This window comes from Cuculus canorus, chromosome 13, assembly GCF_017976375.1.
Source record: "Cuculus canorus isolate bCucCan1 chromosome 13, bCucCan1.pri, whole genome shotgun sequence".
Classification (NCBI taxonomy): domain Eukaryota; kingdom Metazoa; phylum Chordata; class Aves; order Cuculiformes; family Cuculidae; genus Cuculus; species Cuculus canorus.
In genome coordinates, this window is record NC_071413.1 from 4,325,833 (window position 1) to 4,344,489 (window position 18,657).

Genomic DNA, 18,657 nt, shown 5'->3' on the forward strand with positions numbered 1-18,657 from the left:
GTCCCATCTCATTGCCCCATGCTGTCTTAAGAGTAACTCCAGGGCATAAACTTTCCCATCCATCACTGAAGTGTGCTATTTTGAATCTTCTGCTTAACAGTTTAAATTACTATGCCAAAGGTTATTTCATGGCTGAGACACATTGGGAATTACAGAGACTTGAGAATCTATCAAATTAGCTTTGGGATGTCCTTTTTCCTAAGTAGAAAAGCCACCAGTAAGTTCTGCTCAGTTTTTGCTGATGGGCTTTTATTTTATCATTGTGCATCCTAGAACTGTAAGTTGCTCAAATTTTAGAAACGTTCACAATCTTTTAAATCCATTTTTGTATTGCATTTCACTTAGAAACAGGTTCCTTAGTTGATAGGATAACAGTAAAACAGGGTGAGAAAGACCCATAAAATCATATTTAAGTGATGAAATCATTTTCCTAGATAAAATATAACCTATGAAAAGGTGGATATTTCAGGATTTTGTACAGCTAAAAGCAAGCGTTGCATTTTAAGGATGCCTTTTTCTCCTGTTCAGTGGGATAAAGACAGACATTTAGTACTGAATCTTGCAGGATACTGGACTTTAACGTTCTTATGTTAGCAGGGCTGTCACTGACCAGGAGGCCAGTGCAAGGAGGTGCTGGGTTTGCTGGGAGGGAGGAAGCACTTTTCTAGCAGCTCATTGATTTTCTAATCATAATTGTTTGGACCTGCCGATGTTTTGAGTTGTAAGAGTTAATTCCATGGAAATAGGAAAGGAAGAAACGGTCAAGTGAGTGTGATCTGTGGTTACTGTAAATGGACATGGTTTCGTGGTACTCCTGCGCATCTGGAAACACATCAGGAGAATTTACGCCAGCATTGCGCCTTATGTGCTCTCCTCCCTCATGGTGAATTAGTACTGTTCCCATTCTACAGGCCAGGAAAGGAGGACAAAAAGCAGAGGAGTGAGTTTTGAAGTCCACTCCCATATGCTTTCATCTTTGGGCACTTCTAACATACCCTGGGTACTGCTCTCGCCAGTCCTTCAGTGCAGACAGCAAGTCTGTGGCAAAGCTAGGAATAGAAGCCAGGCCCTCGTTCCAAGTCTCGGATCCTCAAGAGTATTTTTAGGCACTTAATATCATTAATTTCATACTCTTTTTGGCCAACGATCTTAGAAACAAGATCATGCTTCCTCCTGAAATAATTTTTAAATCATACTTCTGTGCTCTGGAATGGTTGGGTTTTTTTTTTTTCAGGGACCGTGTACAGTTTAGCCCTAGTTAGGAGGAAACGGGATTCAAAATTAGTTTTGGGAAGAGTTCTGCGTGAACTGTGCTTTTGTGCAGCTTTGAAGTAGGACTAAAGATACAGAGGAGATGGCACAGAGGCTTTGTCTTCTATGGGGCAAACAGTACCCGTTTGAGAGGAGCTTCGGCTTCGTTCAGTGGCCATACGCTTCAGCTTGCTTTTGTGCTGTCTTTGAAAGGCATTCTGTGCTTCTGTACCTCTTCGTTTTGGTAGCAACTTCCTTGTCTCAAACACAACATCTTTTACTCTTGAAATACAGCAAGACCATTGTTCACCAACATTTTGATTAAAACTACGCTAGGACACACGGGGCATCCAGAAGAGCAGGCGTACAATGTGCTGGAGCTCCTGCTGCCCCAGAGGTGCGGTCCTGGCTCGGGCAGCTCACACTGGTGTGTAAAACCTGACTGAAAAGGAGTAGAGAAATACACACATTTCTAGATATGATCATATTTTTACGGTGCTAACTCTGCAAACCAAGATCACGCCCTGCTCCTGCATCCAATCTATTATTAATTAATTGATTTCCTATAAGCTCATTATTTATTTCGCCGTGACTTCCTCACAGCATGCACAGCTTTGCCGACAGCGGAAGGCAGTTCCCGTCACGAAGCACAAACACATCGAAAACGCCAGGTCAGGCAAAGGCAGGAGAGCAGCACGAGCAGCAAATCAGTGAGCAGCCAGGCCGCTGCGTGCTCACACCTGGGTTATCCTTCCATTTTTGGTTATGCACCCCAGCATCCTGACAGCTTTTGCTGTGCACCCTCCATCCCCTGATCCTCACACCCACCCCTTCTGCCCATCCCACACATCTATGGCCACATCCAGCCCACGTTGTTCCTTGGGGACAGCCATGCATCGGATGGATGGATGAGCAGAGTATTTTTCAAGGTCTCCCCTGTTGCTGCTGCAGGAAGAGAGGGTCTTGAGGGCAGGTTCGGGGGCTGTTGGGGACAAGGAGCCCCACGTGGGAGCATAGAGAGGGTCTCGAGGGCAGGTTTCGGGGCTGTGGTTGTTGGGGACAAGGAGCCCCATGCAGGAGCGTAAAGAGGGTCTTGAAGGCAGGTTCATGGGCTGTGGTTGTTTGGGACAAGGAGCCCTATGTGGGAGCGTAGAGGTGGTCTCAAGGGCGGGTTTGGGGGCTGTTGGGGACAAGGAGCCCCATGTGGGAGCATAGAGAGGTTCTCGAGGGCAGGTTTGGGGGCTGTTGCTGTTGGGAACGAGTTGCCCCATGCAGGACTGCAGCCACCCCAGGGCGAGTGAGGGTGAAAGCAGCCTCTCCATGGTCACGCTGCCAGCTCCAGGCGTCAAGGGGCTCCTCTCCCACTCTCCCTCCAGCTCTGGTGGTAAACGTGCTTATTACAGTGCTAATGTCCTGCAAGTGGAATGCTACCTCCAAGTATATTAGGGTAATGAGTTCACACCTAACTAATGGAGACTTAATAGAGTTACTAATAGGCTGCCTTTTCCCCCCATGGTTTATGACCCCGCGGGCCAGGGCTGTCAGGGGAGGGAGAGGCAAGAGGCCACGCTCAGCCTTGCGGCCGACACAGCCCATGCCCCAGCTTGGCCTCCCTGGCCCAGCAGCCAGTTTCCAGGGACATCGTCTCTCTACCTTTCTGCGAGGAAAAATAAACAGTTTGAGGCTCCTGTGTCTTTATTAAACATTTCCTTTAAACTGCATACTTTGGCTCCCAGCCCAAACGCACCAAGAAAGCTTCTACAGAGCAGCTCGAGTCCGGAGCTCCGCTACCAGCTTCCCGGGATAAATAACCCCGGGAGAGCCAGCACCTGCGCCGCCGGCTGCAGCCCAATCCGTCCCCAGGGCTGTCGGTTCCCCCGGGCTCACCAGCGGAGGCTGATGCGGGCGGCTGGACTCCCCACACCGAGCGGCCCTGGGGAGGAGAGCGAAGGAGGCGAGGAACCGGCAGCGTGGTTTGCTTGGCTCCGCTCTCCGGCACACAGACGCGACGTGGCAGCGAGGTGGGTGGGGAGGCGGCTGCTCTACAGCGGCGAAGTTTGTCCAGTGGGCCAAGAGGGTTTGAGTTGTAGGTCTAAAGGGGGTTGGGAAGCCGCTTTGGTTGAGAAGCAAAAGCAACCGTATGTTTAAGCCTGTCGCACCAGACAAATGGTAACCGGTGTTAAAAGATGTGTGCTTTGCCCGCCGTTGGCAGCAGGGTTGGCGGCCGTCAGCGAGGGGTCGAGCGTGAGTTGCATCACGCCCCAGGGCGCGGAGGGAAGCAGCGTGCCAGGCCGCGTTGTTGCGGTGGACAGGACAACAGGTCTCGTGCCTCAGGAAGCAGCAGCGTGTAGCGATGGTGGCAGCGCCGTGGTGCACGGGAGAGGCTTTGCAGGCGTGGGGTGGCTGGGCAGGGGGCCGAGGGTGGCAGGGCGAGGGGCCGAGCGCGCGAGCAGCGGGGAGGGAGCATGGTGGCGAGTGATGTCAGCATTTCCTTCTGGGTCGATCATGTGCGCTTGCCAGGTAAACAGTCTAGAAATAGATGGGAGGAAGGCAGCGGATGGAGCGTGCAGCCGGGCTGGAGGAGCTCTGCCTTCACCCTTTCCTCCCCGCTGCCGGCCTCGCAGGCGGCTTCCCCTGCCTTCAGCAGGGCGCTGGGAGCAGAGAGAGCGAACGCAGAGGAGCGAAGCAAACCCACGTCTCTGTTGTGTCACAGCTTTAAAGCACGGTGCCCGCTCTGGAAGACAGTGCTGGCAGATCAAAGAGGTAGAGTTTGTTGATTTTTCCAGGCTGTGGCTGTGACAGATGTGCTTCATCCCCTCTCTTGCTGGAAAAGCCCAGGTGGGGCCGGTGAGAGCCCTGGGCGGGAGGTGCGGGGGTCCTGTCGGGCGGTGGGGCCCCAGTTGCAGCCAGGCTGGCTGTGGGGAGCAGTGCTGCTCCCGGGGCTGGGAACAGGTTAAAATCCAGGCATTCCTTGCAAGCATAGAAGCTGGCTTACGTCACATCAAGCGTTCCCAGCAACTGAACAACAGTTCAGGTACAGAAAGCTCCGCAACATGCCAAGAATATTCTTAGTTTGCTATTTCCTTATTCACTAAAAATGTGCCTTTTTCTGTGACGCCTTTCAGAGCAGCTTAGCAGTTAAATTAGTAACTATGGTAAAAACTACCTGTGCTGTGTGGAGACGGGGTTTTCTAAATCCCAAGGCATCCCAACCATAACACGTGGACTGAGTCGCCTGCTGCGACTGAGAGCCTGGCCCTCCGGTCCCCTCCCTCCTCCTGGATCTCAGCAGGAGAGATGCACAGCACTGTGCAGGCTCCTGCCTGGGACGGAGACCGGATCTTTTGCAGGCAGGACAAGGTATTGTTTTCAGGCACGTTCCAGGTGTGATAGTACGATACTGTGCATCATCCTCGTGTCTGTTCTGTCAGGAGCAGCAGAGAGAAACCGCAAGGATAGAAAGCTGGGGGATCCCTCATAGCCTCTGCGGATGGCCAGGTGCCTCCTTCTCCCCGCTCAGCACTTTCCTTTACCCCAGAAAACAAAGCTGCCGTCATAGCAAGTACCCATAAAATGCAAGGCATCCTGAGTGCAGAGATTAGTGGTAATTTTACAAGGACTCAAATAACGTTGGTCTGCAGGGTGCAGCACTGCCTTGAAAGGGAACAGCAGACATTTCCCCTGGAAGCAAGTTTCCTCTTTAGAGCAGTTTACGGCCGAGGCGCAGTGTCAGATTGTGGCACAAATATACTGTGAGCCTTTGGGTTGGAAGATAGACATTTGATACCTCTTTCTGTTGCCGAAACACGCTGCCCAGACACGACTCCCAGCACGGTTATTTTTTGAAGCATTATGTAATTGGATTGCATGGTCAGTAGTGCTTCCTTAACAAGCCTTTCAGCAAACCGTCTGCCTGCCGCAGCCAATCCTCAGCCCTTACATACACACTTACTCACGCAGGCTCAGTCTGGAGTAAACTCGCTGCTAAATACAGTTAGAAAACAGGCGAAAGCAGAGCTCGGAATAGATCATCCGCTCCTCATGCTACATGAGACATGGTGCGGCTAAGCTGTGGGTGCCGCTGGTGTGAAAACAGGGTCGAGCTGGCATCTCCTAGCCAGGGGTTCACCGGCTTCCTCCTCCGCTGTGCCTCTCTAAGTGGGGGAAAACCCCTGTTTTTTGGAGTAAGGACAGGCATCCAAACCTGGGGCCAGTCCCCCATGTCCCTGTTCTCTGTCACTCTACCGTGATGCCCCCATGCTTTGAGGACCACGTTTGGGAAACCTCTCCTACTGCATTCAGGCCCAGAGCGGCACCGGGGCTTTTGCATCCCAGGTTTTGGTGTAAGCTGGAGTGCTGAATTAGGAACTGAGTCCCCGGGTGTTTCGTGGGTCAGACCGTACACCAGTCCCGCAACGCAACCTGCAGCGGTGCCTGGCCAGCCCTGGCTCTTCACGGGTGTTTTGCAGGATCTTCCCTCTCCTCCGGCCGCGGTCAGCCCGCGGGTTATGGCTCTGCTGAGTCACGGCTTCCTGTTTGTGATTGCTGACTAGTGGCAGCAGTTGCAGAAGCAATAAGAGATATTAAAAAGTGTGAACTTCCACTGGGGCCAGGAGATACAATTAGGGCTGTGCCAAGAAACACACTGCAGCGAGCTGTTGTTTAGAGGGATGCGGAGCACTGCAACTCCCTGTTCCCTTGCTGCAGGAAGCAGGGAAAATGAACATCGCTAACCTTTTATCATCTCTGAACCCAAATAAAAATTGTGTTTGACTTCTGAAGCTCGCTCTGGCTCTTTTCCATGCTCCTCCTCGAAGCGTTTGATCCGGCCTTCCAGTCCGGGTCTCCTCTACCTGCTGCCGGTGAGACGTAGGGACTCGTTTCTTGCTTTCACCTCAACTCTCTATGGAAAGCCTACGTGATACTGTGTGAGAGGGGCAGCTTTAGAAGGCGTGCACAACCATAATGCTATTTCCATTCTTATTTTAATGGGAAATATCTCTGGGGAGAAGCATGAAAGTATATGGAGAAGGTGCTCTTTGATCATTAAGATCTAAATGCGGCATCCAAACAGCGCGCCTTGTTTCTTCATATTATGCTGAAATTCATCTTAAAATGCTGCTCCTGGGTGGGAATTTTTCTTGTTTCTCATCCCTTGGCTTGAACGTTTGGAAGCACCAGTTTCATCTCCAGCTCTGGTGATGACTTGTCTCCAAAAGTTATTTCTCCGTCCTACTGTTTATTGTATTTATATCATCCTTTCAATTTGTATTTTAAATCCGTATTAACTTTTTAGCCTTATTGTCACAATATACGTTCCGGTTATTCAGCTAAGCACAGGAATTAGAGGATGGCGTTCTATGGACTGTGTGTCACTGGAGGACAGAAAATGTGCTTAGGCTGGTCTTTTCTGGATTGAAGCTATAGTAGTTTGCAGCTAAGAAAAAAAAAATCTTCGTTTTTGTACTGGCATCAGAGTGATTTATTTTTTTAACCCTGTGACAGACATAAGGCTGAGTACTGACACAGAGAACACATATTAGGGGAGGAAAAAAAACCCACCCCACATCTCAGTTATTTCAACAAATACCAAAAGTGGATTGAGAGTGGATGAAGAGGAGGAGGAGGCAATAGTGAACACACAACACAGTTCAAGCTGGCAAGAAGCCCTTTCTTGAAGAATGTAAGTTTAACCTTTAGCATTCAAGTGTCTGGGCTTAAGTGTCATTATGAGCAATACTTTCCTCCAGCACAGCCTCTCCTGCCTGGAGGAGGGTTCTATGCAACCTCATCAGTTTTCCTCCTTTCCTTTCCCCAAGTATAAAAATATGTATTTCTGTCTGCATACGCTCAGCAAAGTCACTTGTAGTGGCAGTGCCTCGCTTGGCAAAGCTAGGGTGGCCCTGGATGGGTCCGAGGGAGGCTCTGCCCCGTCCTGGCAGCTGCTGAGGTGGCCGCTGGACGCTCCGGTGCAGCTACGGCCTGGTGAAGCGCGTGCTTTATCAGACTGGATTCAGGTAAAAGATTTTATGCCCCAGACTCACAAGTGTAGCCAGCTGGTGGGCTCCCCGCAAGGAGCTACGTGTGTCCAGCCTCCGTGTCCAGGCCCTCGGGCTGCCCCACGCGGGAGCGCCCGGCACCGCGGATGCCTGCCATTCCCACCAGCCTGTTTTGGCCACGGGAAGAAAGAGGATCTGCTGGCAAATTGCTTTTGCAAGAAGCAAACTAAAATGAGGAGGAGGGAGGGATGGGCCTGGTGTCGTCGTCATTGCCATCGCCCCCCCCTTCAGTGTTAATCTCACCTTTTGATGGAGGCAACATGGGAAAAAATAAGAGAGAGAGCAGCAGGCAAACATCAGCCTGGCTGCAAATGGACAGGCTCCATGTGCCCCCCCCCAAATCATCTCCAGCTGTAAAACACTTCAGGGCTGATAGAAACCACACACATCCCAGGCACAACCCAATCTGCAAAGCTGCATTCCAATAAAAATGCAACATGGACCTAAAAGAAATCCTGCGCGGGATTCCCATCCCGGGCTGGGTGCTGGGGCGGGAGGCGATCCTCAGGCGGGTGCAGCGCTGGGCTGGGCGCCTGCTGGGGCGCAGGGGGAGCAGCGCAGCCCCCCCGGCCCTCGCTGCGGCTCCCCAGCTCTCAGCTCCTGTCCAAGCCCTCCCAGGGCACAAATCAAAGCGGCTACGCCAGCTAATAGGGGAGGGTCGGGGTTAGCTGCAGGGTAGATCGCAGGCTGGAATCCGAATTTCAATAAGCACGCCTCGCATCGGAGGCTGTGCTGCAAATGTCAAATGTGCTTATGTTAAATACAGGTAATATTCTGAATGTACATCTGAGAGCATGATTCTTTCAGATACCTTGTCTGATGAATTTTGCATCTCGTGTTTGTGATTTTTCCATGCAAAGAAGTACAGGTTCTAGAGGAATAAGAGCAGATATTTATAAAGAGGTAAAGATGAGCCATTTGATTAGCTGTAGCAAAGATGCTATGTCAGATCACATTTCTCACTGCTTACGTTTAGGTTTTGAGGATGTGGTTACTATATAGTAAATACAGCTGGTATCGGTGTTTAACTTAATAATTCGACGCAGGCTTTTCTGCAAATCTCCGTCTTAATTCTAAAATAATTTGGAGGGGAAGAAGGCGGATAGACTATTTTCCAAGGAGCGTTTGATACCCGCTTGCTCTGAAAGATGGACGATTCGCAGTGCCGTCACTTGCTCCTGGCCCATAGTGGGGGGTGACACAGGACCACGCCAGCCCTGGGCTGGGGTCCCTCTGCCGCCGGCTCAGCCTGACAGACCCAGCCCAGCCCCAAGAGAAGCCAGGCTGTTTACATCACTACTGACATCCTCTGAATTTTGTGGAAACCACCTTTGTAAAACAGAATTCCTCCCAGTGCTGAAAACATTTTTTTTTTTTCCTTTCTAATTCTGTGGGAACTGTAATTTTATTTTGTAACTTATTTCCCTCTTTTTTTCCTTTTAAGATGGTTTCCAAACATTTATTGTGGGATTTTTCATTTAAAATAGTTTTCTAGGGAAATTACCGTGACAGTGATTTAATTGTTTAATTAAAATCTGACATTGATGACAACATAAATACAATAGGCATGAGGTGATATAGGCATTAAACAAGTGCAATTGTGGAATCCATCCATACAGTACTCGGCGCACAGAGCGGCTCACAAAGAAATGATGTTCAATATTTATCAGGTTAGTGAGTCCTAATTAAATGCCAAGACTTTTTTCTTCATTTCTCTAAAAAAGCAAAGAAACATATAGATGTAGTCCAAGTGTTTATTTCCATCACAAACACATCTACTCATCTTGTATTAAGGCCTGTTTCAAAAAGAAAAAAAAAAAAAAGAAGGCAAATTCATATTAAAAATCTGCCAGTTGGCTTAAGGGCTATTTACTCAGCCTGACTGCAGCACCCTTGCCAGGGGTTCGGAGGCGGCTGGAATCGCCCGCTGATGTCCCATCGCTCCCAGTGGCTACAGTAAGTCCAGTGATTATAAAACGGACGGACAGATTTCTTTTAATAAAGGGGTAACCCCCCAGAAATATATCGAAGACAAAAGAAAAGAGAAAAGAAGAGAAAACCGTTCCTCTGAATAACCCCCCCAGCCCAAATCCTACAGTAGGTATTTCTTCTAGAGAAATACACGCGCTCCCCTCGAGCATCCCCACACGTCTCTCCCTCAGCAATAAAGGAGGCGGCCCCCCGCCCATTAAACAACACGTACGTGCCTCCAGAAGAAATTCACGTTATCTGGCTAGAATTGCTCAGCGGTGCGTCTCTCCAGCCCTCTCTTTCTAAGCCCCGCTGCATTTCTGCATCCCAACAATGAACACGCTGCTGTTGGAATATCCCTTTCCATGCCTCTCGCTGGGCGTCTTTAAACGGTATCAGATCGCTTCTGCAGCTTAGACAGCCCTTTGCAATCAGTCGCTGCTGATCGTCTGCCCTTTCCCCCCTTTGCAAACCCCTAAATAAATGCATCTGCTCCAGCCTAATTCCTGACAGCCTTCCCCCTTCGCGTATGCAACTTCATGCAAACAAACTTTCTAAACGAAAAGACAGCTTACCTGGACAATGCTTTGAGCATAAAGTAATAAAAACTGATAAAGCCAGACATCCCAACTCTAGTACAGGGATTTGATTGCACATTTCCATTGCAAAAGAGCAGAGGGAACTGGAAATCTGACAAATGCCTTCAAATTGACCTGTGTTTTCACAATGCACGCTGTGTTTAAAATGAATGGCAGACTTTATCATTTGGAGCTCCTTCAAGGACTCCGGCCTTCTACGCTTTGTTCGGATTCTTCAGACATATTTCCAAGAAGCACAAATCTACGCAAGCAGATGATATTATAGAATTTTTTTTTGTTAGTGGGATTCTGTCCCTCCACAAACAATTTTTAAGGCCTGAATTAAAAAAAAAGATAGCCTGGAACTTTTTCCTTCCCGTATCCCTACATTAGTCCCTCGTGTCCGGTCAGTGTCGTCCACCTCAAAAGCTTTTACCCCAGTTCTCCCCAAGGTCAGGTGGAGGGAGGCGGCGTGTAGCCAGCATGGGATCCGAGCAATGGTATAGGATTGTGGCTCCCTAAAAAATCCCTATAACCCAACTGCTTTCCCCACTGCCCTGTGCAAATCTGGCCCACTCCTGCCTCAGGACAGAGCCGCTCCTCGGCTCAAGAGCATTTCCAGGGGAGGACTTCATCTCCTTGCAGAACGCAGGGAACAGGAGCCGCTTACCCCGTTTTACACGTCAAAGGTATCAACCATCTTTTCGGAAAGTTATGTCCAGAAAGCCATATGCACTGCCTCAGAAAAACATTTTGCTTTAAAGTTGTTCCTCTTAATCTGTATACATTTTTACAAATAATAACCTTCTTCTAAAGCGCTGCTATTAGTTCCATCTGTTCAAAATAACATCTAAATGAAACTATAGGATTCTACGCTCAAATGTATCAGATATGCTGCGAAACACACACACACACAAAAAAAATAGGGTTAATCTAATAATTCAACTGCGTCTTTAACAAGTATCCTATGGGAAAAATCAGTCTTATTTTCCCTGCAGATCTGATACTGAGAGCTTCTTTCTACTAAGCACATTAAAAGCTATTTGAACCAAAACTCCTATCTATGCATGTGCAGAGATACATATGCAGAAACAAGAGGCATTTGTGGTATAACAGATGAGGCTATATTCAAGATTTCTAATTAAAGCAAGGGTAGTCCCTTCTTATATTTTAGCAACTGGATTGTCATTTTGCCTAGAACAAAGAAATCTTAAGGGAAGTAAATTTTCTAGAGGAGAAGCGCGTGCACATACGTGTTTGAACGCTGTACCTAACGCGTATTGTACAAATTATTCCTTAATTCCTTAGATTTCTTTTGGTATTTGCACAGGGGGTTTTCTGGCTGGTCCTGCAGTCATCACTTGTTTCTTCCCTTCTTTTCTCACACACATTCCACCCCCCCCCCCCCCTTTTTTCTTTTTAATTTGCACCCTGGTAAAAAATGGGACCTCTTCCGTTCCCCAGCCTGAGGATGGCTGTGTTCAGGATGAGGGGAAAATCTCTGTCATCCACTCAGCCCGGCTGTTTCCCTTCCCAGCCTCATCCCCTGCCCTTGCCAGGAGGGGATGGAAGATGTCCTAGGACTTGACCCCAGAGCTGATGCTGCTCAGGCTGGACCCAGCTCCCAGGAGGGTGGGGGGCTGCAGGGCACGCTCCCCTCTCCCCGCTTAACCCCTCCGCTCCTGGGCACGGCCGCGATCGGGGCGCCTCTGACCCCAGTGCCCGCTGCCTTCCTCCCTTTCGGGGCACTGGGGATCACCCCGGGAGCATGAAAGGACAAGAATGCAGGAGCAGCGAGAGGCTGTCGCAGGAGGGCACAGCGCAGCCCAGCCAGAGGAACAGCAGAATCGCCGAAAAGGGGGATGTTTGGTTTGTGTTAACTACCCAGACAGATGCACTTCGGCATGTTTGCATTTATGGAATCCATATGTTGTCATGGGAAATTAGAGGACAGCAACACAAAACTAGAATTCACGAAGCAAATGCAAAGAAAAGCGTACATGGCTACCAGACGCTGCGTTCGCACATGTTCCTGCAAAGGTGCCTATTCTGGAGCATCGATGCCCTTATTAGACTTGCTTGCCACCTTCCCCACATGTTTACTTTTTCTTTGCTCTGCAAAAAGTGTGTACATAGGCAGTACCCATTCTCTGACCGGTCCAGCAGATCTACAACCCCTGGTGAAAATATACACCGCTTCTAAGTTAGACCAAGTGCCTTAAGACAAGGCTTACTTTATTCTCGCCTCAACTTCATCATCAAAACACGTTTGTTCCACATTCAGCAAGAACAACAGCGTACAAATTACATGCACCTTTACAGATAGCACGCTAAGCAGCCCTGAAAAAATCCTACCTCTTGCCCCAGGGCTTGTTGGTTTGGGGTTTTTTGTGGGGTTTTTTTTTTTACCCTTTTTTTTTTTTAGTTAGGGCTGTTTCTGTGGGTTGGGGTTGGTTTGGTTTTTTTTTCTTTTGGAAGAGCAAGTAACATTAACAATTATTCTTCCACGAATCTAGACAAACATATTTTGAGCAGGAACTGCCAGATTTTAAGGGCAGCTTTTAAAGGCGAACTGGTAACGTCCTCGAGCCTCTCCATTTAACAAACGTAAGAACTCCTACACAGCACGCGCATCATAACAGTCCACAGCAGTCCTGCATTTATAATACTCAAATAACTACAGTATGTATTAAACCTCAGTTCTTAAAACCTGGGAATATCTTCCAAATGCAAGACACTTCCAGCAATGTATCAAGTAGTACAGCCCTTCTTCAAATTTCTAATCATCTGTCCTCGTCTTTCATCCCCTCCATCCCACTAAAGGGACTTGTCAAGATTTCACATTTCTACCCCCACATTAACAAATATGGAAAGCTCGATACATTTCATTAAAAATACTTACTGACAAATGTGCAGTTTATTACCTTTCAGTATAAAATACATCTACATTAAGGTTCTCCCAAATGGAAAAACTGACCGCAACTGCATTCCTTGTTCAATGCTATGAAACAAACTGGAAAGTTAATTATTTGGGTTAACATTAAAAATAAAAATTATTAAAAAAAAAAAAAAGCAAAAAAAAAAGCAATTTGAAAAGCTTCTTTAGATTGTCAGGAGAGATTATTTAATTCAGCTGCATTTCTGCCAGTAATAAAAGTCTTTTACAGAAAGATGAAGAAACATATTCCTTAAGCCTGGGTAGAGGTTCTTTACTGGTTCACCTCCTTCTAAAATTCAAATCCCACGTTCTCAGCGATCATCTACATTTTTCACCCGGGCTGGAATGGGGAAGGAAGAGCTGCTGGAAATAAAAATTTTAAATAATAATCACAGATGGACGCGAACAGAAAAGCAAAAAATGTTATCGTAAGGCTAGAGAAATATTTATTTAATCAAACCAGAGGTTCTGTTGGGACTGGAGGAATGTTGCATCCTTTCCTAAAAAAAAATAAAAAAAAAAAAAAGGGGGGGAAAAAGAGGAGGGGGTGGGGGTAGAAAAGAGAAAGCAAGAAAGAAAAAAGGCAGAGGCACAGCCGCCTCCTGGAGTTCCCCATTGTCCGGGGCTATAGAGAGCCCCAGAATGGCATTAAACTCACAAAAGGCATATTGTGCAGGGGACAAAAAAAGCCCCTTCTTCTACAATAACTTTTAGCTTCTTATTTTTAGAAAATGACAAAGCTGTTGCCAGCGATGGCTGGTGAAACCTGTAGCCCGGGCTGCCAGCGAGGCTGGACGCGGCGCTTATCGATCCGCTGTCCCGCTCGGAAAAAGGCGGCCGCAAAGTTTGCCCGGGGAGCGCGGGGCCGCAGGAGGGATGCTGCGGGGAAGGCGCAGGGATGCAGGAGGGATGCAGGACGAATGCAGGGTGGAAGGTTCAAGGGATGCAGGAGGGACGCTGCGGAGATGCCGGGTGGAAGGGTTCAGGGATGCTGCGGGGATGCAGGAGGGATGGCAGGGTGGCTCGGGGATGCAGGAGGGTTGCTGCGGGGATGCAGGAGGGATGCTCCGCCGCCCTCCGCGCCCGAGCGGCACAAAGTTGCGCTCAGCCGCAACTTTCCCAGCTCCTCTCGGGGAAAAAAAAAAAAAAAAAAAACCAAAAAAAAACTTCATCACCACCACCACCACCACCGCCACCACCGCCGCGACCGAGCCGAGCGACGCGGGGGTCGCGGCTGCCCCGCGCGGGGGCCGGCGGAGCGGAGCCGCGGGGCGGTGCGGAGCCGCCCGCCCCCTCCCCGGCGCGGGGCTGCGCGGGGCGCGGAGCTCGGACCCCCCCGCCTTGGGCTGGGGGCCGGCCGCTCGCCCCAAGTTTCGGTGCGAGGAGGCGCCGCCGCCGCCGCCGCTCTCTCCCTCTCTCTCTCTCTCTCTCTCCCCCCCCCCCGCCCGCTCCCCGCTCGCTCGCTCCCTCCCCCGCCGCCTGGGCTGAATCTTATTGATCCAGAAGGTGGCTAATTAGCCCTTCCCGTCGTGCCTGGGTAATGAGGCACATGCGCACTGCACTAATCAGCCATTTTTTGCAGGAAACTAATTAGCAGAATAAAGATCCAAAGAGTTTTTTTTTTTCTTCCCAATCATCAGATCTGAGTCCGGGCGCTTCCTGCTCCGGCGACCGCCAGCCCCGCGCCGCCAGCCCCGCTCCGCCCCGCTCCGACCCCGCCGCCGCTGCCGCCGCCGCCGCCCGCGGCCCCCTCTCTCCGGGGGGCTGCGAGAGGAGAGAGGGGGGGGGAAAAAAAAAGAGAGGGAAAAAAAAAAAAACAAAACCAAATTCCAAACCACCTCCCCGACGACGATGCCGCTGGTGGGCAGCGGCGGCGGCGGCGGCGGCTCCCGCTCGGCTCCCGCTGCCCCCGGCTCCCGCTGCCCCGGGAGCGGAGCGCGCTCCCGCAGCCGCCGCAGCCTGCATGGGATCCGTAGCCCCCGCGCCGCCGCCGCCGCCGCCCGGGATTAAACACGCCGCCGGAGCAAGCGACCGCGTAAGTGGCAACTTTTCTGGCCCCCCGTGTCCCCCCTCGAGCTCGGGGCTCCTCCTCGCTCGGGGCGCCCGGGCTGCTTTGCATGGGGCTGGTCCTGGCCCCCCCCTCCCCGCTCTCCCTCTCTGTCTCGCTCTCGCTCTATCTGTCGCTCCCACCCACCGCCGCGGATCCCCCCTCGCAAACTTTGTGCCGCTCGCCGTCCCGGAGCCGCGGCCGCCGCCGGGGAGATGCGCAGGTGCCGGCGCGGCGGGGGCGTCTCGGCGGGTCCCCCCCGCCCCGGGGCCGCCCCGCCCGGCCATGGCCACGGAGCGGAGCCGCTTTGTGCGCACCCCCCCGGGGCGACGGCGAACAAAAGGGGGCGAAGAAAGTGCCTCGCAAGTGCCCCGCCGGGGCCGGGCCCCACGGAGTAAATCAGCGGGTTTGGGTTGGTTTTTTTTTTTTCCCTGTTTTCCGCGGGTTTTGGTGTTTTGGGTTTTTTTTTGGGGGGGGGGGGGGCGGTTAAAGAACGCGGCTTAGGGGGATGGGGAGAGGCGAAGGGCAGCGCCCGCTGCTGTAGGCCGATCCCCCCCGGCCCTTCTCGCTTTCAGTTTTTAATTACTTAATGCTGAATCGCGCGGCGCTTATCTAAATATTTGCAAACGCTCTCCCCCCGCCCCGCTCCGCACCCGCCGCGCCGCTCGCCCCTCTCCCCGAGCCGCACACGCGGGGCTCTGCCCCTCCAGCAGCCCCCGCGCCCCTCGCTGGGGATCCTTTGGCAATTAAATCCCCCCCTCCCCCCTCCTCCCCCCGCTGTTTTTTTACAAAATATAATTTATTTTTTTTTTTTCGGATGGCGAGAAAGGTCTCGTTGCTCTTTCAGTCCCCGCTTGAAGCTGCTCTCGGGTATGTCCTGTACTTTGTGCAGATATGGGATCTATACGCGTCTGTCCCTCGGCCGTCTGTCTGTCTTTCTCCTCTTCTCGCTCCTGTTTAATACGGAGCAATTTTCTGGAGGCTCGGTGACTCCCTCCTTAGGGTCACATTGAGTTCGAATGCGACTGAAGGTGCAGGAATCCTGCGACGGGGGAAATAAGAGAATAGAGAGAATGGGGTCAAGTTGGCTGCTTAGAGGCCAAAACTCCCACAGCTGCCTTTGAAAAAAAAAAATATATATATATATATGTATAAAAAATATTTAGCTTTCCTCGTCATAATACAAATCGCAGCCTCCCTTTTCAGGTATCTTTTTTATAGCTTAAAGCCCTCTCTTCTTTTTGCCTCCCCCCACACCCTCCCTGTTAGGGGAGAAGAGGGGGGGGAGGAGGGAAAATAAAAGGAAAAGAAATGGGGGGGGGGGGAAAGAGGGGAAAAAATAAACCCCATTGAGTTTAGGCAAATAAGGTTTGGTCTCCGTATCCTATTACAAAGCACTTTGAATATGCAAGACATCACACAAGACCAGTTATTCCAGTTACGACAAACTTAAAAAGAGAAAAAAAAAAAAGAGAGGCATGTTTAGTTTGTAATTTGTTAGAGCAAGAATCATATTTAAAACTTCTAAATTTATTTTTCCAGCCTTGCATTGTATCCAGCCTTTTTCTGATGTCTGGGTTTTTTTTTTTTCATTATTATTATTATTATGAAAATCTTTCCGTTGAGTTTAGGAAGACCGCTGCGAGCAACACATTTTCTGTATTTTTGTTCCTGTATCTTGGAGGAGAGTTGGCAGGGATTCTGTGGTTTGCAGTTACACAATATGTTATCATGTTTTTAATCACTAAATCATTGCAGTGGTTATAGATTTACAGTCTTAGGGTATTACTGCGAGGAGCCGCGCAGACCGTATGTGCGGGAACATACGAGAGCATGCAGTTAACATGCTCGTGAACTTTGCTTTTAAATCATTTCCCGGCCGAGCTCTGGTGGAGAGGAGAGCGAGCATTTTGGCATCACCCCTCCACGTACTTGAGGAAAGTTTGTGGCACCCTCCCGGCAGGGCAGGAGCTCCGATGGGTGTTGTGCGCGACCTGTCCCGCGGCGCAGGCGGTAAGTGGCGGGTCAGGGGGCACGAGGGGCGGCCGGGGGGAGCGGGACGCCCCGCCAGCCACCCTCTGCTCCTGTTTCCCCCTTTATTATGTAACAGAGCCCTCGGCAGCATTAAAAATTCAGCATTACAAGCTGATTGTAATGCTCCCTCATTAGGGAGCACGGTCTGGTCCGGCATTAAGCGTGAGACGGAGCGTGGCTTTTCGGCTGCATCTCGGGCAGAGTCTGGGGAAGGGGTTTGGCCGTACAGTGGGGCGTCCGGGACCCCCTGACCCCCCGGCAGCACCCGTGGGCGGCAGCAGGGCCACGCTGGGCTGTCTGCTGCCGTGCAGTCAGCCCTACAGCCAGGCCTGAGGCTCCCACTCTGCCTCCCGGACAAGGGTTTTCCTCCTGTGCGGGAACCCAGCTTCCCAAGCTGCCCTCCCGCCTGGGTACGGCTCCGCAGGCCACCTTCAGCCAGAAACAAAAGCAAACAAAAGGCATATTAGAGGGGAGAGAAACTCCGTGTCTGGACGCGGAGATTGCTTTGCTGTATTTGTGTTTTTTTCCCCCCTTCTTTTTTTCGTTTGTCATTTTGGGAGGAGTGGGCAGCAGGAAGTTCACTCCAGCCCTTCTCCCGCACGGCAGCGGTGCCGCTCGCAGCAGCGCTGGCCTTCGGATGCTGGAGCCCCCATACCCTCCCTCCCACCCTGCCGCCGCCTTTTGTTCCCGCAGGACCGAGCCAAGGTGCTGCTCGGGCGCGCGGAGGCGATGCGGGCGGCCCTGGACGCCTGGCACCTTCGCCTGGCCTTGTCGTGGCTGCTGTCAAACCAGGGCCCGCCGGCAGCCGCTTTGACAAAAGCCGAGGCGCGTGTCCCTCTTTCATCTCTCTGTTTTGACCCCCCGCCCCGGTTCCCGTCGGTGTCGTGCCGGAGGCCGGGAGCAGCGCGGAGGAGCAGATTTCCTTTGGGCCTGGCCAGCGGTTGAACGGCTTCAGCGGGGATCGCTAAATCCCAAACTGATGGACATATGGCTGGCTGCGCTCGCCTCCCCATTAGCGCTTCCTTCCTCTTTCCAAAATAATAACAGTAATAATAATGATAATAAAAAATGTTGTATGGAGAAGATGAAAAACGACCAGCGGGCTTTTACATCAACTTTATTCACGCACAGCATTCTGCTGGGTCTCGAGCGTTTCCCCCGCCGGCGTCGGGCTCGCTCGTCTGCGGTGGGAGAGCTTTCAGCGACCGTCTTCTCGTGGGTGCTGTGGTGGTGGTGCGTGCCCCGGCCCTGCCGCGGCGCTGGAGCTGGAGGGGTGTTTGCGCTGGAGAGTGCGGTGCAGTTGAGGAGGGACGGGCTGGGAAGAGGCCAAGCGTTTTCACGGCTCCCCGCTTCCCTTCGCCAGAGCGTGGCCGAGGTTTGGCCTTTGTGTGGCTTTTGGGGCCGCGTGCCGGCGGGTGCGTCCGGCTGGTGGGAGAAGTGGGCTGCGAACAAAGCTGGGTCCCGCCTGCTCCCCTTGACCCGGCCACGTGCGGGACCCCCGTGCCGCTCGCGGGGCTGTGCCCATCCTCGCGCTCTCTTGTGACCGACCAACCACGGGCGCTTCAGCCTGGGAGAAGCTCCTGGGGATGGAGCGAGGTGCCCATGGGCGCTGCCTCCCTCTGCGCCACTTCTGTTTCCTCACGGTGGGGCAACCCCCACGCCCCGCTGGTAGCCCAGCCCCACCATCCCCGCAGGGAGGCGAGGGGAGACCAGAGGGGGGAACTCCTCCAGTGGGGATTGGGGCTGTCCTTTCCTCCTCCCTCCTTTCCTTTGCCGGCC

At 51.6% G+C, this 18,657-nt stretch overlaps 2 protein-coding genes across 3 annotated transcripts in view; both read left to right on the top strand.

The window, feature by feature from the left end:
- ZFHX3 (zinc finger homeobox 3) overlaps positions 1-18,657 on the top strand; it is a 421,065-nt gene that overhangs the window by 239,715 nt on the left and 162,693 nt on the right.
- Positions 14,282-17,913, top strand: LOC128853463 (E3 ubiquitin-protein ligase MARCHF11-like). 2 transcript variants are annotated; one of them, XM_054078469.1, is made up of 4 exons: positions 14,282-14,832; positions 15,674-15,714; positions 16,808-16,857; positions 17,572-17,913. In XM_054078469.1, the coding sequence occupies exons 1-4, from the start codon at positions 14,761-14,763 to the stop codon at positions 17,733-17,735; spliced, it is 327 nt and encodes a 108-aa protein (XP_053934444.1). In that variant the 5' UTR covers positions 14,282-14,760; the 3' UTR covers positions 17,736-17,913. The 2 variants fall into 2 exon arrangements, with proteins under 2 accessions (XP_053934444.1, XP_053934443.1); XM_054078468.1 differs by lacking the exon at positions 14,282-14,832 and adding an exon at positions 14,861-15,256.